Genomic DNA, 20,043 nt, shown 5'->3' with positions numbered 1-20,043 from the left:
GTTATAATGCTATTTTTTACCACTTTACAAACACACACCAGAATCAGAATAATTTATTATAATTTTACAATAAAAATCACTAAAGAATACGAATCATACAATTATATATATATATATATATATATATATATATATATATATATATATATATATATATATATATATATATATATATACATACATGTATTCTCAAGCCAATTATATGGTGTAATAGTTATCTTCTATACATCTAGCAATAAGCTGTAGGCTTGCCTTCATTTTAATTTATTTCCATACACTTATTAATAAACTACTTTATTCACTCTATTTAACATTAGAGAGGTGTAAAAACTTTGTGTCATAAGTTGTCGAATTTCCAGGTTACCCCCTTATTTTTAATCGCCTCTTGCATTATTTTCCCATTGGAGCTTGCAAACAGTCAACCACGAGTTACTGATTGCCTAATTTTTTCAACCTGACTAGATTCTAGTAACTTTTGGATGACCCCTCGCAAGACAAAGCCAAGACAGGTCTATTGTATATGTTATGGTCCCCCTGATGTTCTCTTGACAATTTAAGATCTCTTTCTCTTTCCATGGGACTCTAGCAGGAATGAAATAGGCTTTCTGAACTCCAACCCATACTCCAGATTTTGGATCAATGCAATATAAAAAAATCTGAATCAGATTTTTCAGAAATGATATAAAGTGTGATTTTTTTAACCTAAATGTAACAATTTTACTAAAAATCACGTTATATCTTTTTTTTAATTATAGCTTGAAAATCTGTGATTAAGAATTGGGTGGGGGGTGTGTGTTGCTCATAATGATCCAATTAAATCAATATTATTTTGTTATTTTCTGAAAATTATGAGGTACAATTAAATCCAGTGATAAAGTTTCTGCCCTGCCATTGGCTGGCGAGGTCACGTGGCCACCTAACTTTATTCAGTTGACAGCAAGTAGGAGGGCTTTATGGAGGCAGAAAAAAGACAACACCAGAAAAATTAGTATTTTCTATCCTCAGAAATTAATGGCCATGAGTTCGTATATGGTAAACTCTAAGTATGTGGATCCTAAATTTCCTCCTTGCGAGGAATATTTACAGAACAGCTACTTAGCAGAGCAAGGCTCTGATTTCTACAGCTCCCCGCAGGGCTCTGACTATCAGCACCAAGCCATCTTCTCCCGGCCAAACTATAGCGAAGAGTCCTTCAGCTGTAGCCATGCACAAGGCTCTGCATTGCAGCCTCGGGGTCAGGAGCCAAGCGGACCCCAGAACCACTTCCCTGCAGCAGAGGACCCCTGCCCACCTCCAGCCCCGATCACCAGACCCTGCAACCCACAGCAGCACCCCAAAAATGGGAGCCTCTCCAAGCAGCCTGCCATAGTGTACCCCTGGATGAAGAAAGTCCACGTGAACTCAGGTAAGCTCCAACCCATTGCTCAAAAACTGCTTACTGTGGGGAGGGAAGCTGCTGAAAATATTATTTATGGACTTTTAAAACCTGGGAAAGCCATTACACTCATCATAAATTTTTATGGCTGAAGGAATAGGCCGTTGGCCATGTGGCTTTGTTTTTTCAGCTCCATCTTAAAAATGTGTGTGCATGAGATATCCATTAGTTATTGCAAGGACTGCAGTGCATGCCTCTGTTTAATATTCACCGGTGGACTACAGATTTTTTTACACTGTTTCTATTATTATTTTTATTTATTTTGTATTTTGTAATTTTTTTTTTTCTAGTCAATCCAAATTACACCGGAGGGGAACCCAAGCGATCCAGGACAGCCTACACCAGGCAGCAAGTTCTGGAACTGGAAAAAGAGTTCCATTTTAACAGGTATCTGACCAGACGTCGCAGGATAGAAATCGCTCACAGTCTGTGCCTTTCTGAGCGACAGATTAAAATCTGGTTCCAGAACAGGAGGATGAAATGGAAGAAAGATCACAAACTGCCTAATACAAAAGGAAGATCTTCATCCGCTCCTTCTCAGAACCTACATACTGTTACCAAGGACCATCAGACTGATCTCACCTCTTTATAGGATAAATGTGTTTTTTTTTTAAACTTTTTATTCTTGCCCTTGCCTAAAATATTGACAGTACTTTATAAATCCAGCATTTTGAAGCCTGGGGCTGTCACACCATTTCACAGGACTCTCCAAATCGCTCATGGGCACCAAGCTGACAATAATTCCTTTAAGGACATTTCCACAATTCGACTGTCTCCTTTGTATATTGCTCTGGACACTGTTTGATGATCATATTTTTTTTTATTATTATTATTATTTACATCAGGAAGACATCACAAAGAAAGCAGTGGAATTGTATCTTAGGTAAACTCCAATTCTGTATGTATGTTGTCTTTACTGTACAGGGCAGCATTGGGTTAACAAGGAAATGAGAGAGGGGAGAGAGCAAGTTAGTGGTTTCTTAAAACATAAATGTGGGGACCATATGGGCACCCTGTGCCATGATTTCGTTATTATTCTTTGTTACTGCCAGTATGGAACACTCTCTACCAAAATAACAAAAAAAGGGTTATGAAATAAACGGGTTATTTTATTTGTAAAGTTCATTCACGTATTTATTTAATAAGAAAGTATCTAACATGTAAAAAAAAAAAAAAAAATTAAAAAAAATAAATAATATACCAATACCAAATATTCAGGAAGGACAGGAAGATAGATGTTTCTGAATTAATTTTTATGGAGGGAAAATACTGGCTTCCACGTTTTAAGAATACAAAATGATGACTGTTTTTAGAATTAGGGTTACCTGATAATGGCTATTACATAGTTTTATGTGTTTGATCACATTTTGTAGCTACTGTCCGTTTGGGCTTTGAGTAAACAATGAATGTGTAAAAAAATGTTATTTTTTATGGGAAAAATCCCCCACCTCCCCCCAAAAAAACCTCAGAGACACAAGATGTACATTTACATGTAGCATATATTTTTTGTATTATTATTTTTGTGTTGGTTATGTATGTTCACAGTTAAAAAAAAAAAACAAAAAAACTGTTATTGGAATGTATTTCACTTTGTAGATTCAGTCTTCCAAAAGGTGCGGTAGGGAAAAAAAATAATACGATAAAACCTGACCATTGTAAAAAAAAAATATTTATCCTTCAAATAAGAAAGAAAAATGTATTTTATGCTATACTTTTTTCAGGTGACGGTTTTATGTGAAAATGTTATACATATTTTATTGGAATGTAAAACGAAGGTCACACTATTCCCAGGTCAAAACAATAGAAAGGTGATGGCAGATACATTTTTACTCTTCGTTTTTTTTCTTTAATAAAATTACACTTTAAAATTCGACCAGTGAATTTGGTTTGATGATTTTTTTATTGTTTTTTTGTTTGAGATTTATGGTGTGAAGGGGTAAAAATTGACGGTGTTATGTTCATCCTAAAATGGGATAAAAATGCAGCCCTTTAAATGAAATATATGTCAAGGAAATAAAGACAGAAGGCAGGAAGCTGATTTTTTCCAAAGGGGTATGTTAGGAATTTTTATCTGGAACTGCTAGAATTCGAGGTCTAACAACTGATAACATAACCAGAAGCAAAGTGGATTCTTTGTTCTGTCTTGGGTTGAAGTCTTAGACCAACGTCCAGATATTAAAAATGGATTTTCCATGTATTAAAACTATTGTGTCTATGACAATTAAATCCCACAATTAATAAAGGGAAGATGTAGCTTCATGTTGTAAGGGAAAAAGGTATTTTTTTACTGAAGTTCGGTTCTCAGGTTCATCTGGAGGACAAATTTTCTATGCGATTAGCTGTATTTCAGCCGGGAGAGCTGACCTCTAAACCCTTGACCTCTCGGACCTTAACTCCCTATTTTAGACCTAGGAGCCTTTTACATTCAGTATTTGTGTAAGACCTCTTTGTACAACTTTTCACAGTGATATGAATGGGCTCATTGGGTGCTCCAGGTATCAATTCGCAAAGCCAATTGATCTTGTATCTATGCATCTTCAAATATGTCTTACAATCTTCTGCTAAAAGGTTATGGTTGGCTATACATAAATACAAGACCCAAATACAGAATCCTCCAAAAAACTGAGGCAGAGGAACAACGTTCCTCCATAAATCTTTCCTTAGTGATTTTATAAATACCTGGTCTTTGTGCTGGGATCTCACCCAGTAATATATGTACAAAATGGAAGTGTCAGCTTAGACTCATAGAGAAAAGAGCATAAACCTGCTCTAACTCCATCTCATTTCATGTCAATGCCTCTCTCCATATTTCAAATGTAATTTCACTATGTGCATACTGGCTTCTGACTGCAAATATGAAATGTAAGAAGGGGGGAGGGGCTGTCTTATCAGAGAACACATGTATGTATGCAGCTTTGTGTGTGGAGGATGTATGTACCTAGGCATGTGTGCTTTCTGGTACATGGATAAGGTAAGTGCATACAAAAGCAAGGATGTGTGTACCGTTTGTATGTTTGTTCATATGTGGAATAGTAGCAAACACATAACGAAAAGCTCTATTAATATGGTGTATATTTTGAACTACAATATTACTGTAATTGGTAGAATTTGTATCTCCCACTTCTACTGTCATTCCTTTGTGTGGCATTCAGTTAGTACAAACTGTTTGTTATAAGCCTAGATTTATTGTTTAGAAGCATAACTGTAAAATATTTACACCACCCCTTAACCAACATGAATCACCCCCATACATAGTATGACCAATAGACTAGCATTGAGTACCCACATAAGACTGGAATGTCTTTGTTGGTGGGTAAAGCCAGCTGGGGCTATACCTGCCCCGGTTCTATATCTATCTATCTATCTATCTATCTATCTATCTATCTATCTATCTATCTATCTATCTATCTATCTATCTATCTATCTATCTATCTATCTATCTATCTATCTATCTATCTATCTATCTATCTATCTATCTATCTATCTATCTATCTATCTATCTATCTATCTATCTATCTATCGATGTAGATACTGATATATATATATATATATATATATATATATATATATATATATATATATATATATATATATATATATATATATATATATATATATATATATATACATAGATAGCTAGATAGATAGATATATATGTATATATGTATATATATATATATATATATGTCTATATATATATATATATATATATATATATATATAGATATCCATATAGATATATATCCATATAGATATAGATCTATCTATCTATCTATCTATCTATGTATCTATCTATGTATCTATCTATCTATCTATCTATCTATCTATCTCTATGTATGTATGTATGTATGTATGTATGTATGTATGTATGTATGTATCTATCTATCTATCTATCTATCTATCTATCTATCTATCTATCTATATATATATATATATATATATAGCTATTTATACCTATGTGCAAAATATGGCAGCATTTGTGGTAAAGCAAACAATGTACCAACTTCATTGGCTACAGTGCACTTTCAATAATAATAAAAAAGAAGTCAAAAAGAATAAATTGAGTATAGAAAACTCAACTCATAGATATCTTTATGTTTGTGTATGTTTATTCCTGCACCTAGGTGATCAATTGTGTAAGAATATTATATATATATATATATATATATATATATATATATATATATATATATACATGTATATATATATATATATATAAATATATTAGTTAAATATTTATAAATGTAAGGTGTTGGGGTGCAAGTAATACACATTATTGTAGTCATTAAGTGGTAGGGAATATTTGAACACCTAAAGTCCATAGATAATGTCACACACACACACACATATATATATATATATATATATATATATATATATATATATATATATATATATATATATAATATACATACATATATACATATAGACAACTAAAGCATATATCTATCTATCTATCTGGCCCATTTAGGTAATATGTAAAACTCAGTAATTTATATATGCAGAAATAATTATGTACATGGGTTATATAAGCTATCAGCTCCATATAATATGAGACAGCATATAGGCTAATCTGCATTTTTCATTCACCCTGGGCATGACTTGATATAATAATGGGGTGCCAGAGTAGAAGTGATAGGGCACATTTGAAGAAAAAAAAATAAAATGAATGGCACTTTCAGTATGTATGTAGTGTGTGTAGCAGATATGGCTGTGTGCTGTCTAATGGCTCCTCCTCTGCTACTAACAATACATCAATAAAATTCTGTGTATTATATCACCACTAGTCGTTATGAAAAGAATGAAGGGAAGGCTGAGTCAATAGCAAACAGCTCCCACTGTACAGTACAGTAAATCAGGATTTTTCAATGCAGAGCCTCAGAGCTTTCCAGCCATCTTGCAAGGCTTTCCATTGATTTTGTAAACACAGAGGCAGCACAGGGTGCTCCAGAAATGTTCCTAACATGTTCAATATCAAAGTGGATGGAAGATGCCAAGAATAGGTTTCTTCAACTCCTGACCCACGTGATCCACGAAATAATTAATTCAGCACGTCCCTTAAGAAACACAGCGTCGTCATTAATTTGCCAAGCAAAGGACTCTATCAGACTTGAAAACTGAAGAGATCCCAAGAATATTATATACAAAGAGAGCAGTCTGTATACTCTGCACTCCTACTATCTCTTTGATAGCTGAAGAAAAGAGATCTTTGGTGGGTATGTCTTGATTATTTTATTTCTCTCAGATATGTTCTAATAGAACTTGGCTGTCATATCTTTTGATAAATAGGAACCTTTGCCGCTTGGTTGCTGCAGTCACAAGTCGACATAGGCTGATTTAGTGACCTTTGTTTCAGAATGCTTAGGGTTTATAAGAAAATTAGGATGATGTATGCAACTGCTCCCTGAGTTCTGCTTGGGGATAGCTTGGGCAGTAAAGGGAATTGAAAGGATTTACTTAGATTTGTATGAGGGCTGAAATGGCTCAGATTTAGTGGATGCCTTGGGTTTTCCTGGGAACAATACTGACTGTCAGGGCATCTGCTGCCTATTCTTAAAACAGTGAGAAAGGGCCCTGAACTTCTTTTCAGGCTTAGGTCGTAAATTTTATCTTGCGTCATAATAGAATGGGTACAGCATGGAGCTGAAATTTTACCCAAGGCAAGCGTTAACACATAATGATTTCCGAGTGTGCCTTTAAACTCCACCATAGTCATTACTATTACACTTAAAATGGATAATTTTCGGCTGGACAAGACCATTTATCCCCAGCATTTTGGAGCAATCCATAACAGCAAATGGATATTTACTGATCCGCCAGTGTCTTGAATGTAGAATGTGGAAAGACTATAACACTTTGCTTATTTACTAACATTCAGCAAACACTATCTGCCTATTTATATATATATATATAGGCCATTGTCATAAATGGTGTCGCTTGGCTCATTGCAAATATATATATATAGAATATTTGTGTTTTTCTTCTGTTGGGTTGTGTGCAGCTTGCTATGTGTATCGAATGCTGTATTAATATTTTGCTTTATTTTTCAATACTATGCAGAATAGAGTGCTCATTTTACCATGTTTTTATTTAAATGTAAAAAAAATCATTTCATGTAGTAGTTAAATGTAAAATAAAGGAAAGCTAGGGTTTAGGAAAAATGGTTGAGCCTATACTAATAGCATTTATTTCCTAGATGTAGCAACGGACGTTTTATCAGTTGACAATTGCCCAAGTTGTTGTTATAAATCACAGTAAGTAATTCCTGAAAGGGTGCTAGTCTGCTGGGGGCCGGCCGAGAGCCGTAAATCTCCCACTTTTATTGCCCTATGAACATATGCTGCGGTTGACTTGCTGTGGATCCACTGCTTGAATTAGATTACACTAAAGATACATTCTCACGACCGGGCAAGAAAAATAACATATATTTTTTTTTCCTTTCCACATCCACTGAGCCGGACGCTTTTCTTGTACACAGTCCATCGTGGTCCCCTGTAATCATATTGTAATTTCACTGTTTTTTGTTTTTTTAAACATATGATTGCATTTGACTGTTTTGCTTTGAAAATTGTTGAGTTTTACCAAAATGAAAATGCAAACATATGTTACCTTATTACTAGTGTCTTGATCGCAGGTATTTTTTTTTTTTGTTACCTTTTTGTCTGTGTTTATGTTTGTTCACTCGCTGCTTCAATATTATTAGTTTTTGGGAAATAAAACATGTAGAGTACACAATCTATATATATATATATATATATATATATATATATATATATATATATATATATATATATTATTGGATAATTATGCATAAAAAGCAAAGAAAGATCAGTCAACAAAATATTTTTATTGGGTAGATATATCGATGACATAACTCTTTATATTCGAATATATAGCAAAGATGAAACACTTTATTATAAGGCACGTCTGTAATGTCATTTTTTTTTTCTTCTGCATGGTCTTTTTTTGATAATTACCTGTAAGAACCGTATTTTGTCTCTAGTGCAGTAATGAATAAATATTGTCAGTATATTGAAACTAATCAGAATATTAGAAATACACTTTTGTAATAAAGCATGCGGATTTCTTAGATAATGGACAGCTTTTGGTTGCTTTATGCAAATAATGCTGGGACATCCATGAAAACAATCTACATAATGTTCTATGCTATATATTGGCGTGAAATGAAAATCAGGACAGCTGAGAAATGTAATAAGATTTGGGTCTGGTTGGAATGATATAGGTTAAAAAAAAAAACACAGCCTGGGGCTGTAGCACTGTAAAGAGATCACGTGAACAAATAGGTTTAAATTTTAAGGCAGTCCCTATACTTCTGATTATAAAGGCACTTTACTTACATCATCAACCCAAACTTGGTGCCTCATTCAAATAAAAAAAAAAAATTGCTATTGACCCACTCTTAATTTGGCAACGTTGGTGGATTTAAAACATTTTCAGAAGTTCATTGCCCTCACTTTAATTGGTAGGTGAGTGCTAGCCTGCACCCCACTCTATCGGGAATACTGTGCTTTGCTACTGTAGGTGGAAATGTCTGCAAAACCGCAAGATCAGGGTTAGGACAGACTGGTCCACACAGACAAAGGGTGAAGGATATATCTTAGCTCCTGCACATACAGCCACAGAGGCTGAAGAAGCCAGGTTTATGATAAATTGATACACAGGTAAGATCTTGCATGACAAACGGAAGCCTTTGAACACATCGTTGTATGGAGCCTTTATCAAGCTATGCTATAAAGATTTATTATGTTTTCAGCATTTGTAAGCATGTGGGACTTTACTAGGGGAAAACATATGGGCTCCAATAAACATTTTACCTTTATTAGACCAGGTGTACATTCATGAAAGGTGCATTTAATGCACTATAGTTCTTTAATATTGCCCATTTCAATTTTATTTGCATTGAAGGGTTACCTTTTTAAATATTTGCATAGTATGTATAGGTACACGTTATATTATACTAGGTATGGATCTCACTGAAATAAATTCTCCTTTTGCCTCTGTCAAACTAAGATTGAACACCACATTAACAGAGTGTCTTGGGCTATTGGGCTTGGAACAGACAGGCTGATTTATGTATATTTACAGTCAATTTAATGTTAATGCCACTTCTATAGGCACAGTTTTCCAAAACCATGTATACACTTACATAGGTGATATATGCTTATTTATTCATATTTTCCTACTTCTAGTTGGCTTTAATTTTTTAATAATATGTTAGCATTGTGTTTTTTTTTCCTTTCTCAAGAACTGTTCTGAATGAAGATAAAGATCCGTATGAACTGGACTTCTTATTCTAAATTCTGACATGATTTTACTATTTCTTCTACTTATATCATGTACTGTTTCAGCTGGTTCTGTGTATGTGCATTGTAGCCTAGGTTTAGGAAGCCTGACTTACCTGCAAATGGATCCAGCTTTCATTCATCTCCCATCCAGATACCTGTGTCCACATACCTTTTATATTTTTATGTATAAAAACAACATAGATATTCTTTAATATTTTGTTCTATTGTATGACTTGAGCTGTTGTGCTTTCCAAAGTGATAATTTGCCACCCAGCCGTTGAAGATATAGCACCATTTTGGCTATATAGGAAAACGTTTACCCCTAAATATAGGAAATTATCGTTTATAGACAAACCTTAGAATAAAAGTAAAAAAAAAACAAAACAAAAAAAAAAACGCTTTTAAGGCCTCCTACATGAATAAGCCAAGTCTAGCACCCAGTGCTTACCTTTAAAGCCCTGCACATTAATATTGAACAGAGAGGGAGGCTACGTTTACCATTTTATTCAAGTCAGTGGCCATTTCTGCTCCTTTGTTTGCCCTCCAGCTCATGCCAGGCCAGGTAAATCACATTAGAGAGGAAACATTTCATTTCATCTCACCACAACCCCAAAATGTTATTAATATTCAGAGTAATGAACACACTGCTCCTTTCAAACCATCGCCCTCCTATTTTAACATTAGTAACCCCCCTAAAAGGGTCCTTTATTTTTTTCATACTCCAATTATCCTGATGCACATTTTCAGATGCCTATAGCTCGGTCCCATTATAGGCGCAGTTCTTGCGACCAATCCTTCAGTATGAAGTAAGATGGAGATACCTAGATACCTACCTTGAAGCAAATCATGCAGCGGCTCTTGCTGTGTAGCGATCAAGAACGCTTCTTCGCGCTGCATTAACGCAACCTTTTTTTTTTTTTTTTGAAACGCATCTGGTTACAATGAAACTATATGGATAATGTGAGAGTCACGTGAAAAGCCAATACATGACATAAGATGTTATTGGACCTGCCTTGTCCCAGGTACAACCGCTCAGCTCTGTATCCACCAGCTCTTCAAACCATCTCATATAAACCTTGAAAATCGCTGCTTCATGGCGGGATTGGGCTGAGATAATGAGGATTTGGAGGAAAGTTGTTAGTGTTCTTCTGCTCAGAGCTACTGCTGGCTGTTCAGTTGGTTGTTCATTAAGCGGTGAGTTATTACTATACAAGCCAAAGGTCATTGGAATGGCTTATGGTAGCTAGATTTGTCTCTTATGTGGCCTAGCTTGTCTTTGTGTGGGATAGAAGGACTTTAGTCAACACATTTCAAATTGTTATGGCAGGATATGTTACATAGACTAGCCATGATATTTATGTTTTGCCTTATTGGGTATTTTGATTGTTATTATACATTGCTATCAGGATGATAATGTGTGTGGAGTTTTTCTGTTTCTCATCTGCATTTCTGTTGCTCTGGACCCATATGAATAATCACGAAGAAATACAAATAAACCTATATGGTCAACGTTGTCATTAAATGCATTTATATTATTTGGGACAGTCACCATAATATAGGGCTATTGGCAGCATTAGGAGATTGGACTCATCATATCTATGCATATCACTAGAACAACTGAAATATCATTCTTACACAAACAAGGGTGTGGAAGATTTTATACAGGAGAGATAAAGCATTGTGTGCATCCAAACTGGTTTTTCTCCACATCTGGCTGTTATAAATGAATCTAAAGAATAAATATATTTTTCATATTTTGCAGGTCGTTTAGGACTGGGAGGAACAAGACAGGCCGTTATCTCAAGAAGGTCAGATACAAAACCTGAGCAAGGCAGGCACTACGGTAAGTGGCATTCACAATGTACCTATCACAGTGCCAAATGAGTTATCTGGATAATTCAGGGCTGTTTAGGACTTTTTTTGGCAACCTATACCTTTTCCTTCTGTGGAGCAATTACATGTCCAATTGTGCCATCCCCATCTGTGGAGGAACCACTTGACCCATCATTCCCTTTCATATGTTTTCCTGTCTATGGAGGAACTATTGTTCAATCTCCCCCTTATATCTGTAAGTAAGTCGCCTCATGCCCTCCTATCAACGGAAGAACTAATGTCTTATCCCCCTATAATATCTACAAATAAGTCACATAAGACCATCCCATCTATAGAGGAACAATTGTTCCATCACCCCCTTAAATCTATAAGAAAGTTAATCACGCCTTTCTATCTATTGAGGAACTATTGCCATATTACCCCTAATATCTATAAATAAGTTGCATCATGCTCCCCTATCTATGGATGAACAGTGGTTCCCCCCCCCCCCCATATATCTGTAAAAAAAAGTTGCATCATGCCTTTCTATTTATGGAGAAACTATTGTCCCATTACCGACTTATATCTATAGGGAAGTCGCATCATGCCCGTTATCTATGGAGGAACAATTGTCCCATCACCCCCTTAAATCTGTAAGAAAGTTGCATCACACCTTTCTATCTATGGAGGAACTATTGCCATATTACCTCCTAATATCTATAAATAAGTTGCATCATGCTCCCCTATGAACAATGGTCCCAGCACCCCCATATATCTGTAAAAGAAAGTTGCATCATGCCTTTCTATTTATGGAGAAACTATTGTCCCATTACCCACTTATATCTATAGGGAAGTCGCATCATGCCCGTTATCTATGGAGGAACAATTGCCCCATCACCCCCTTTAATCTGTAAGACAGTTGCATCACACCTTTCTATCTATGGAGGAACTATTGCCAAATTACCCTCTAATATCTATAAATAAGTTGCATCATGCTCCCCTATCTATGGATGAACAATGGTCCCAGCACCCCCATATATCTGTAAAAAAAAAAGTTGCATCATGCCTTTCTATTTATGGAGAAACTATTGTCCCATTACCCACTTATATCTATAGGGAAGTCGCATCATGCCCGTTATCTATGGAGGAACAATTGCCCCATCACCCCCTTACATCCGTAAGAAAGTTGCATCATGCCCTCCTATCTATGGAGGAACTATTGTTCAATTGCCTCCTAATATATTTAAAGAAGTCGCATAATCTATGGAGGAACTATAGTCCCATTACCCCTTCTATCTTTAAGGAAGTCGCATCATGCTCCGCTATCTATGGAGGAACTATAGTACCATCACCCCTTAAAACTTTAAGGAAGTCTATACATGCCCCCTTATCTATGGAGGAACTATTGTCCCATCACCCCCCCCCCCCCCCCATATCTATAAGGAAGTCGCGTCATGCCCCACAGTCTATGGAGGAACTATTGTCCCATCATCTCCTTATCTGTAATGAAGCCGCATCATTCCCTCCCATCTATGGAAGAATTATTATCTAATCACCCCCTTATATCAGAAAGGAACTACAAATCGCATACTGCCCTACTTCTATATGTGTAAGAACTGCAAGGTTCTTCTAGCCTTTTCAGATATCCAAGGGAGCTAAAACCCCCACCTAATATTTGTGGAGGAACTACAAGTTCCACCAAGCCCCACACTGCTTTGCTTGGTGAGTTTTGTAATGTCTGCCTCAGATATGGGAGTCATAAATTAGGCTTGGGTAATAGTGGACACACATTTTCGCTGGGAAACGATTGCACATTCACATACCTAGAAATCAGCAAACATTATTTATAGCACTATAATAAACATCCAGCCAGCACACAGTATAAGTGATAATAAAGATAATAAAAGGAAATAAGATACATTTCTGCAGTTACACAATGTGCAATGACCATCAAGGGCGCTTAGATCGTTCAGAGTCTACAAATATGTGCAGATACAATCTCCAGACAGACCAATTTCATATATATTCACATAATTCACATGTGTGAGAGCGAGCTGCTGATAAACGAGATATCCCAAGGAAAAAAAAAATCCAAATAGCCCAAAGACAAAGTATCAACATCCTCCATCTATGATGCAACCATTCCCAAGATGTGTGGTCCAAGAGCCAGAAAAGAATTATTCCTTTATAGAGAATTTTACCAGACTTTCTTCCAAATTTTTCCATTTTATAAATCCTTATATTTTTTTAAATCCATAGGAAGGTGGCAGAAGTTTGTCCGAGTCCTGCTAAAGGCAAGTTCTCCGAACAAACTGGCCAGGCCACCTTTTATAATTCTGCTCAACAGGCTTGTAAAAGGGAAAAATTTGCGGAGTAGGGGATTCTTTTCTGGTCTTCCTCCTACGCTCGGCCTGTTTTACATTTGTGAAAGTTCTTGGGGATGTTTTCCCCCTCCTCGCTGAAGCCTACCCTAAGACCAAGCAGTCATAAATTTCTTTCCAAACCCCAATGACAGGTGCATTGATATGCTCTGTGTGGACACTGCCTGCTTAATAATCAAAAGCCTGCTTGCTCATGCAACTTTTTTTTTTGTTAACGAGGATCATGCAATGTGTGCTTGGAGCAGGGAACAAACTTAGGGCAGGAAACCTAGAAAAACTAGTATTTTAGCATAGTGCCTTTGTGCAACTTTGAAACTTGTAGCAATGGAGTAGATGGAACCTCCTAGATCTAAAAATAAAACATTTCTTATATTGTCCCCTATGGTGCTCCAAGGCATTGTATTCAGAGGCGACAAAAAAGGGTCCTGAAAGAGCTCTCTGTGTGAAATAATAAGCATTGATCAAATCATTTCTCTTTTCTGCAGCACATTTTCTTTCTTACTTATATTTATGTTGCATGTTTAGCAATGTGTATTTCATTAACACACACCAGCTCTGGAATATCTTTTCTTGTGCCGTTAAGAGATGAACCTCAATACGTTTGCCCTTTGTCCAAGTGATTTATTGCACGTTGCTTCTTATTTAGGTTCAAGCAGAGTTCAGAAACAGTTGGATCTTTCTTAAAAAAAAAAAAAAAAAAAATAAGGCTCTTACAGGCTTTTAGCAAACATAATTCTATGTATAAGGCATTCTAGAATCTCTATAGGTTGTTTGTGGTGTGTGTGTGCTGCTGTGAACAATGTGCTAGAAAGCAATCTATGGCTGATAGTGTCCAAAGTGATCAATTCATACTATTCACCACAGAAGTCCAGCTTCATTTATTTCATTGGATAGATGATGTCACCCAGATCGTTTATAATAACCCTCTGTATTATTTTGCACATCAGACCACACTGTTTACATTGTCCTCTTCCTACTGTAAACAAAATTGTATCTAATGACATGAAACACCACAATGCCAACAATCACTTGGGATCAAGGGATTACTATTTTCAACAATATACACAAATGGTGGATTTATTTGCAGATTTTAGTCATTAATCCAAGTGGGAGGGAATAGCTGGTTGAAACAGACACTAAATAAAAGCTGAATTGCACTTCTGATCATTTGCATGAAATATACTAATGATGCAAAGTGTAACTTGCATTATATTTTATAGTTTATTTGATTAAACTATACTGTTTGTGTAATTGCTTTCCATTTTTCTTCAGTCGTTATGCTAATATGGACAAGATAATAAATCTTGTGGTATTGGCAACGGTGCCACTATTTAAACAATTACTGTCACAACATGCACGCTATACCTTGCAGTGAAAATACACAACACATGGAGTTGAACTGCTATTTCTTATAAAAGGCATCAAATAATTACATTTCACAAAAGCTGACATAGCGTTTTTTTCTCCCTCAAATGGATCAAACACAGGGATGTTGAATAGAAGTAGTTATATTTTAACTGGAGGAGTTACAAGGCCCAGCTTACAAAGGACATAGAGGCTTTTTTTTTTCTTGCCTGCAAGTTTTTCAAGTTCTGAATGTAGTTCAATCCATCAAGCCATATACAGCTCACACAGGCTGCAGGGTGGAGGGGCAAGTTAATCTTTATCCAAATTTTTAGGCATGTCAGATCTGGGTGTTTTAAAAATATTACAAAACATATCTTTATCCAAAGAGTGATGCGTTGTTGGTCACCCTTGAGAAAAGGGGTTTAATAGCTGTTGAAAGAAAGAAGGAAACATATTAATACCCCAAGCAAATCCGTTTAAGCCAAAGCAATGTGCATACACATAACACTTCCAGTTTGTAGAATTGCAGGATTTCCAGACTGAAATCGAAACTTTGCATGTAGACTAAAACACTGGAATGCTATTAGAATGAAAAGGCCTAACTGCATTGACTGGGTATGCCATTGCACAGTCCTAGGCCTATGTACAGTATATATATATATATATATATATATATATATATATATATATATATATATATATATATATATATATATATATATATATATATATATATATATACACATTATATACATTTATATTAAATTCAGTACTCTGGGATGCAGGACAGCCAATTGCAAGCACTGAAAATTGTTTAGTTGCACTTAGCGGCATATTTATGCAATTCCTCTCACTGTATCATAATGTAGTTTGAGTTAAGTTTAGTTGTATAACTTTGCATGCCATGTATATGAAAAAAGTTCATAGGATGTGTTAAATAACCTTTCCCCACAATTTGTTGCTTTAAGAGAATTGCATGCATTACAATTAGAGTATTTATCTAAAGCAATGGAGACTGTTCACTTAGCAAAATGAATGTTCCCCTGGCTTAGTAAAAAGGATAAAGCTGTGTTCAATTCAACTCAACCAATTGTGTGCAAGCATGAATCCCATTTTACTTTCCCTTGCACAGAGTTGGGCATTAAAAGTGCAAAGTGTCACCTTTTTACTAATCTAGGTGAATAGCCTCTACTTCTTTAGTAAATCAACGCCAAATACATGTAAAACAACACTAAGAACTGGAGCACTCAGAATCTGGTGCAGCTGTGCATGATAGCCAATCAGCTTCTAACTTCAGCTTGTTCCATTTAGCTTTGACAATAAAACCTGGAAGCTGATTGGTTTTTATTCAGAGCTGCACCAGATTTTGCACTCTCCAGTTTTAGTAAATCAACTCCATGTATTTATGCACACAGTTCACTGCATGCAAATCTCTTTTAAGGGATGCTAAACTAATAAGATATATTCTCCATGCTTTGCACAATTGTTTATCACCCCATTGCTTTCTTTATTTCACTAGTAACATAAATGTACTTTTGTATCCTTAGGGGTGGACTAAAAAGTGACAGAAGAGGTCAATGCTCATTGATAAGGGTGTGAGCTCCCTATCACTGAGAGAAATCAGGATGCAGAAAACAGCTTACTATGAGAACTCTGGACTTTTTGGTGGTTACACATATGCCAAGCCTGAATCCTACAGCTACAGCTCTAGTCACCAGCCTTACTCCCAGACCAGTCTAGAGAATGATTATCCAAGCTCAGCTTGTTCAATCCAACCATCTGCTATCAGGCCCCCAAACCATAAGACTAGTGATATTAGTGGCAGCTGCATGAGGACATCTTCTAATCAGAATGCCACCCAAACCACCAATATGAATGACCAGCCTCACCAAGCTTCATCTCTACCCCCCTCCTCACCCAGCCATGGCAATACCTCAACACAGAAAAAAAGCAAGTCCTCCAATGCATCCAACTCCTCCCAGGCTACCATGAGTAAGCAGATCTTCCCTTGGATGAAGGAATCAAGACAAAATACAAAGCAGAAAAATTCCAGCACCCCTCCAGGTATATTACTCAGTTTTATAGCCTGTGTGTTTTGTGAAGTGGCCAAGAAGGGAACCTCTAGGCCCAGTGCAGAGGAGACTCAGATTTTTGTTGTAATGGATTATGATCAACGTAACTTGGTTTCAATTGTACCTGAACCCCTACTATTACTGGTGTCTAAACTGCACTACAACTTATTAAGGATAATTTTAACGTTCCCTGCCTATATATCATACTAGATGCATGGTGAATGGATTTTTGGAGGGTTGTGTTTAAATGAAAGCATGTAAAATGTATAGACTTTGCATGGACCAAAGTTTATTCCATTAGTATAGAATGTGAATATCACATGAAATACCTCAACAGAGTGGTTGGGGTAAGCATTCAGTTCTTGAGCAGACCCTTCAGTTCTTGAACAGGCCCTTAACCACTAGTTAACCACTAGGCCTTACATTACAGAATGTTCTTGTATGTTTTCCTTTAGATTTACCAAAACCATTTAATGCAAGGTCAAATCACTTTCAATTTGTATGAAATCAGGCAGGTCCTTGTACTACATAGTTCAAGGTAAATCTAAAGGAAATTGCATTAGAAAATTGTATAATATGTGACTAGCTTAATATTTGAGACATTGTTTTGGTCTTCTATGCAGTCTAAAATGTGGAAAAATGTATGAGATGTGGGAGAGTGTCTGATGGGGCAGTATTGAAACCCATTTGATTTAGAGAACAAATTGTTTAGGCTGGCCATACATTATACAAAATTTTCTTTAGATTTACCAAAACCATATCATATGACATCAAACTTAGGCACTTTCAAATTGAATGCAATCAGGTAGGCCCTTGCACTTCATAGTTGAAGGTAAATCTAAAGGAAATATACTTCTTTATTTCCACTTTGGGTTGATTGGCTAAAACTGCATGGAGAGTGCAAAATCTGGTGCAGCTGTGCATTATAGTCAACCAGCTTCTAACTTCTAGCTTATTCAATTAAAAAAAACAGATTGGTGTCTACGCAGAGCTGTCCAGATTTTGCATGCTCAAGTTTTAGTAAATCAACCAAAATGTGTCTTCAAATCTTTAGGCCCAGGCTACATAATGGGGTTGATTTACTAGAATTGGTGCACTCAGAATCTGGTAAAGCTGTGCATGGTAGCCAATCAGCTTCTAACTTCAGCTTGTTCATGTAAGCTTTGACAATAAAACCTGGAAGCTGATTGGTTTCTACGCAGAGCTGCGCCAGATTTGCGCTCTCTAGGTTTAGTAAATCAACCCCAATGTGTCCTCAAATTTTTAGGCCCAGGCTACAATATATGGTTAATTTACTAAATCTGCAGAGTGCAAAATCTGGTGCAGTTGTGCATGGTAGCCAATCAGCTTCTAACTTAAGCTTATTCAATTAAGCTTTGACAATGAAACCTTGCAGCTGATTGGTTTCTACACAGAGCTGTGTCAGATATTGCACTCTCCATTATAGTAAATCAACCCCAATGTGTCTTCAAATCTTTAGGCATAGGCTATTGTGTATGTGGGTGTGTGCATGTGTGTGTGTGTTAGGGCAAAGGGTGAATATAGGGCAGGAAAAATAAAATTATTAACAAAATACTGCAAAATAGAATAAATATTCTACATTGTATGCTGTATGTATTGGTAGTTTATTGCCACGACCAAGGCTGTAAACCAAGTATTCATCATAATTTTACTTTATATATAATTTTATCACACACTATAGTATGAACAAAAATAACCCAAAAAGCATAAGCATACCTATAGGTCTCAAAAAGGCTGTGTTCTCAGTTATAGTCATTATAATTTGGAATTTCTGTTATTAGTCAATATAATTTGGGATTTCAGCTATAGTCATTATAATTTGTAATTTCAGTTATTAGTCAATATAATTTGGGATTTCAGCTATAGTCATTATAATTTGGAACTTTTTACAGCTGAGAACTTGCCTGGTCCACCTGAACAAAAAAATGATCCAAAAACTCCACATTATACACCCACCCCATTTTCAATTTTGGAAGAGCTGAGTTTGTGTTTCTATTCGGGAGATGGTTGAAGATGGTCCATGATAGATGATTCCATGGGGTTAACCATTAACTTCTTTCTTACACAATGTACTGGGACACAGATAGTTCAAGGGATCCTACAGCTGAATCCCAAAGCCAGCAGCAAAATATTTTTTTTTAACATTGAGCACCGAATTTCTCTATTTTGTTATCACTTTTTAATGTTCAATAACCATTTTTCCTTAATTACCACTTTCTATCATTATTTTATTTTTTAACGAATAACTAACTGTGCCTTCCTTTAACTTCAGGGGACAACTGCGAGGAGAAGAGCCCCACTGGCCCCGCTTCCAAGAGAGTTCGGACCGCATACACCAGCGCCCAACTGGTGGAACTGGAGAAGGAATTCCACTTCAACCGCTACCTGTGTCGCCCACGCCGGGTGGAAATGGCCAACCTGCTGAACCTAACCGAGCGCCAGATCAAGATCTGGTTCCAGAACCGAAGAATGAAGTACAAGAAGGACCAGAAAGCCAAGGGGATCATGCACAGTCCAGGGGGCCAGTCTCCAGACCGCAGTCCGCCATTGAGTGGCTCCAGCCATGTAGGATATTCAAGTCAACTGCCCACAGTCAATAGCCTCAGCTACGATGCCCCATCGCCAACATCGTTTGCCAAATCCCAGCAGAACATGTACGGGCTGGCTGC

At 36.2% G+C, this 20,043-nt stretch overlaps 2 protein-coding genes across 8 annotated transcripts in view; both read left to right on the top strand.

Moving 5' to 3' along the window:
• HOXD3 (homeobox D3) overlaps positions 1 to 20,043 on the top strand; it is a 52,170-nt gene that overhangs the window by 30,102 nt on the left and 2,025 nt on the right. For 2 of the 7 annotated variants that reach the window (XM_082260233.1, XM_082260234.1), the window contains exons 3-5: positions 11,504 to 11,584; positions 16,829 to 17,345; positions 19,647 to 20,043. The exon at positions 19,647 to 20,043 is cut by the window's right edge and continues 2,025 nt beyond it. In XM_082260233.1, coding sequence (XP_082116359.1) covers positions 16,859 to 17,345; positions 19,647 to 20,043 — 884 coding nt within the window. In that variant the 5' untranslated portion in view covers positions 11,504 to 11,584; positions 16,829 to 16,858. The other 5 variants (XM_082260235.1, XM_082260236.1, XM_082260237.1 and 2 more) reach the window with 5 other exon arrangements.
• HOXD4 (homeobox D4) lies at positions 699 to 3,303 on the top strand. Its single transcript, XM_082260246.1, has 2 exons — positions 699 to 1,405; positions 1,726 to 3,303. The coding sequence occupies exons 1-2, from the start codon at positions 1,012 to 1,014 to the stop codon at positions 2,025 to 2,027; spliced, it is 696 nt and encodes a 231-aa protein (XP_082116372.1). The 5' UTR covers positions 699 to 1,011; the 3' UTR covers positions 2,028 to 3,303.

The sequence above is a fragment of the Pelophylax lessonae genome (genome assembly GCF_965119305.1).
Source record: "Pelophylax lessonae genome assembly, chromosome: 6".
Lineage (NCBI taxonomy): Eukaryota > Metazoa > Chordata > Amphibia > Anura > Ranidae > Pelophylax > Pelophylax lessonae.
Note: the sequence above shows the minus strand (reverse complement) of the source record. Positions and strands in the feature narration are given on the sequence as shown.

Excerpts from the sequence above, each read along its gene's own strand:
- HOXD4 (XM_082260246.1), top strand. The coding sequence starts at position 1,012 with ATGGCCATGAGTTCGTATATGGTAAACTCTAAGTATGTGGATCCTAAA. Across the intron at positions 1,406-1,725 it reads GAAAGTCCACGTGAACTCAG|TCAATCCAAATTACACCGGA; the intron begins GTAAGCTCCAAC and ends TTTTTTTTCTAG.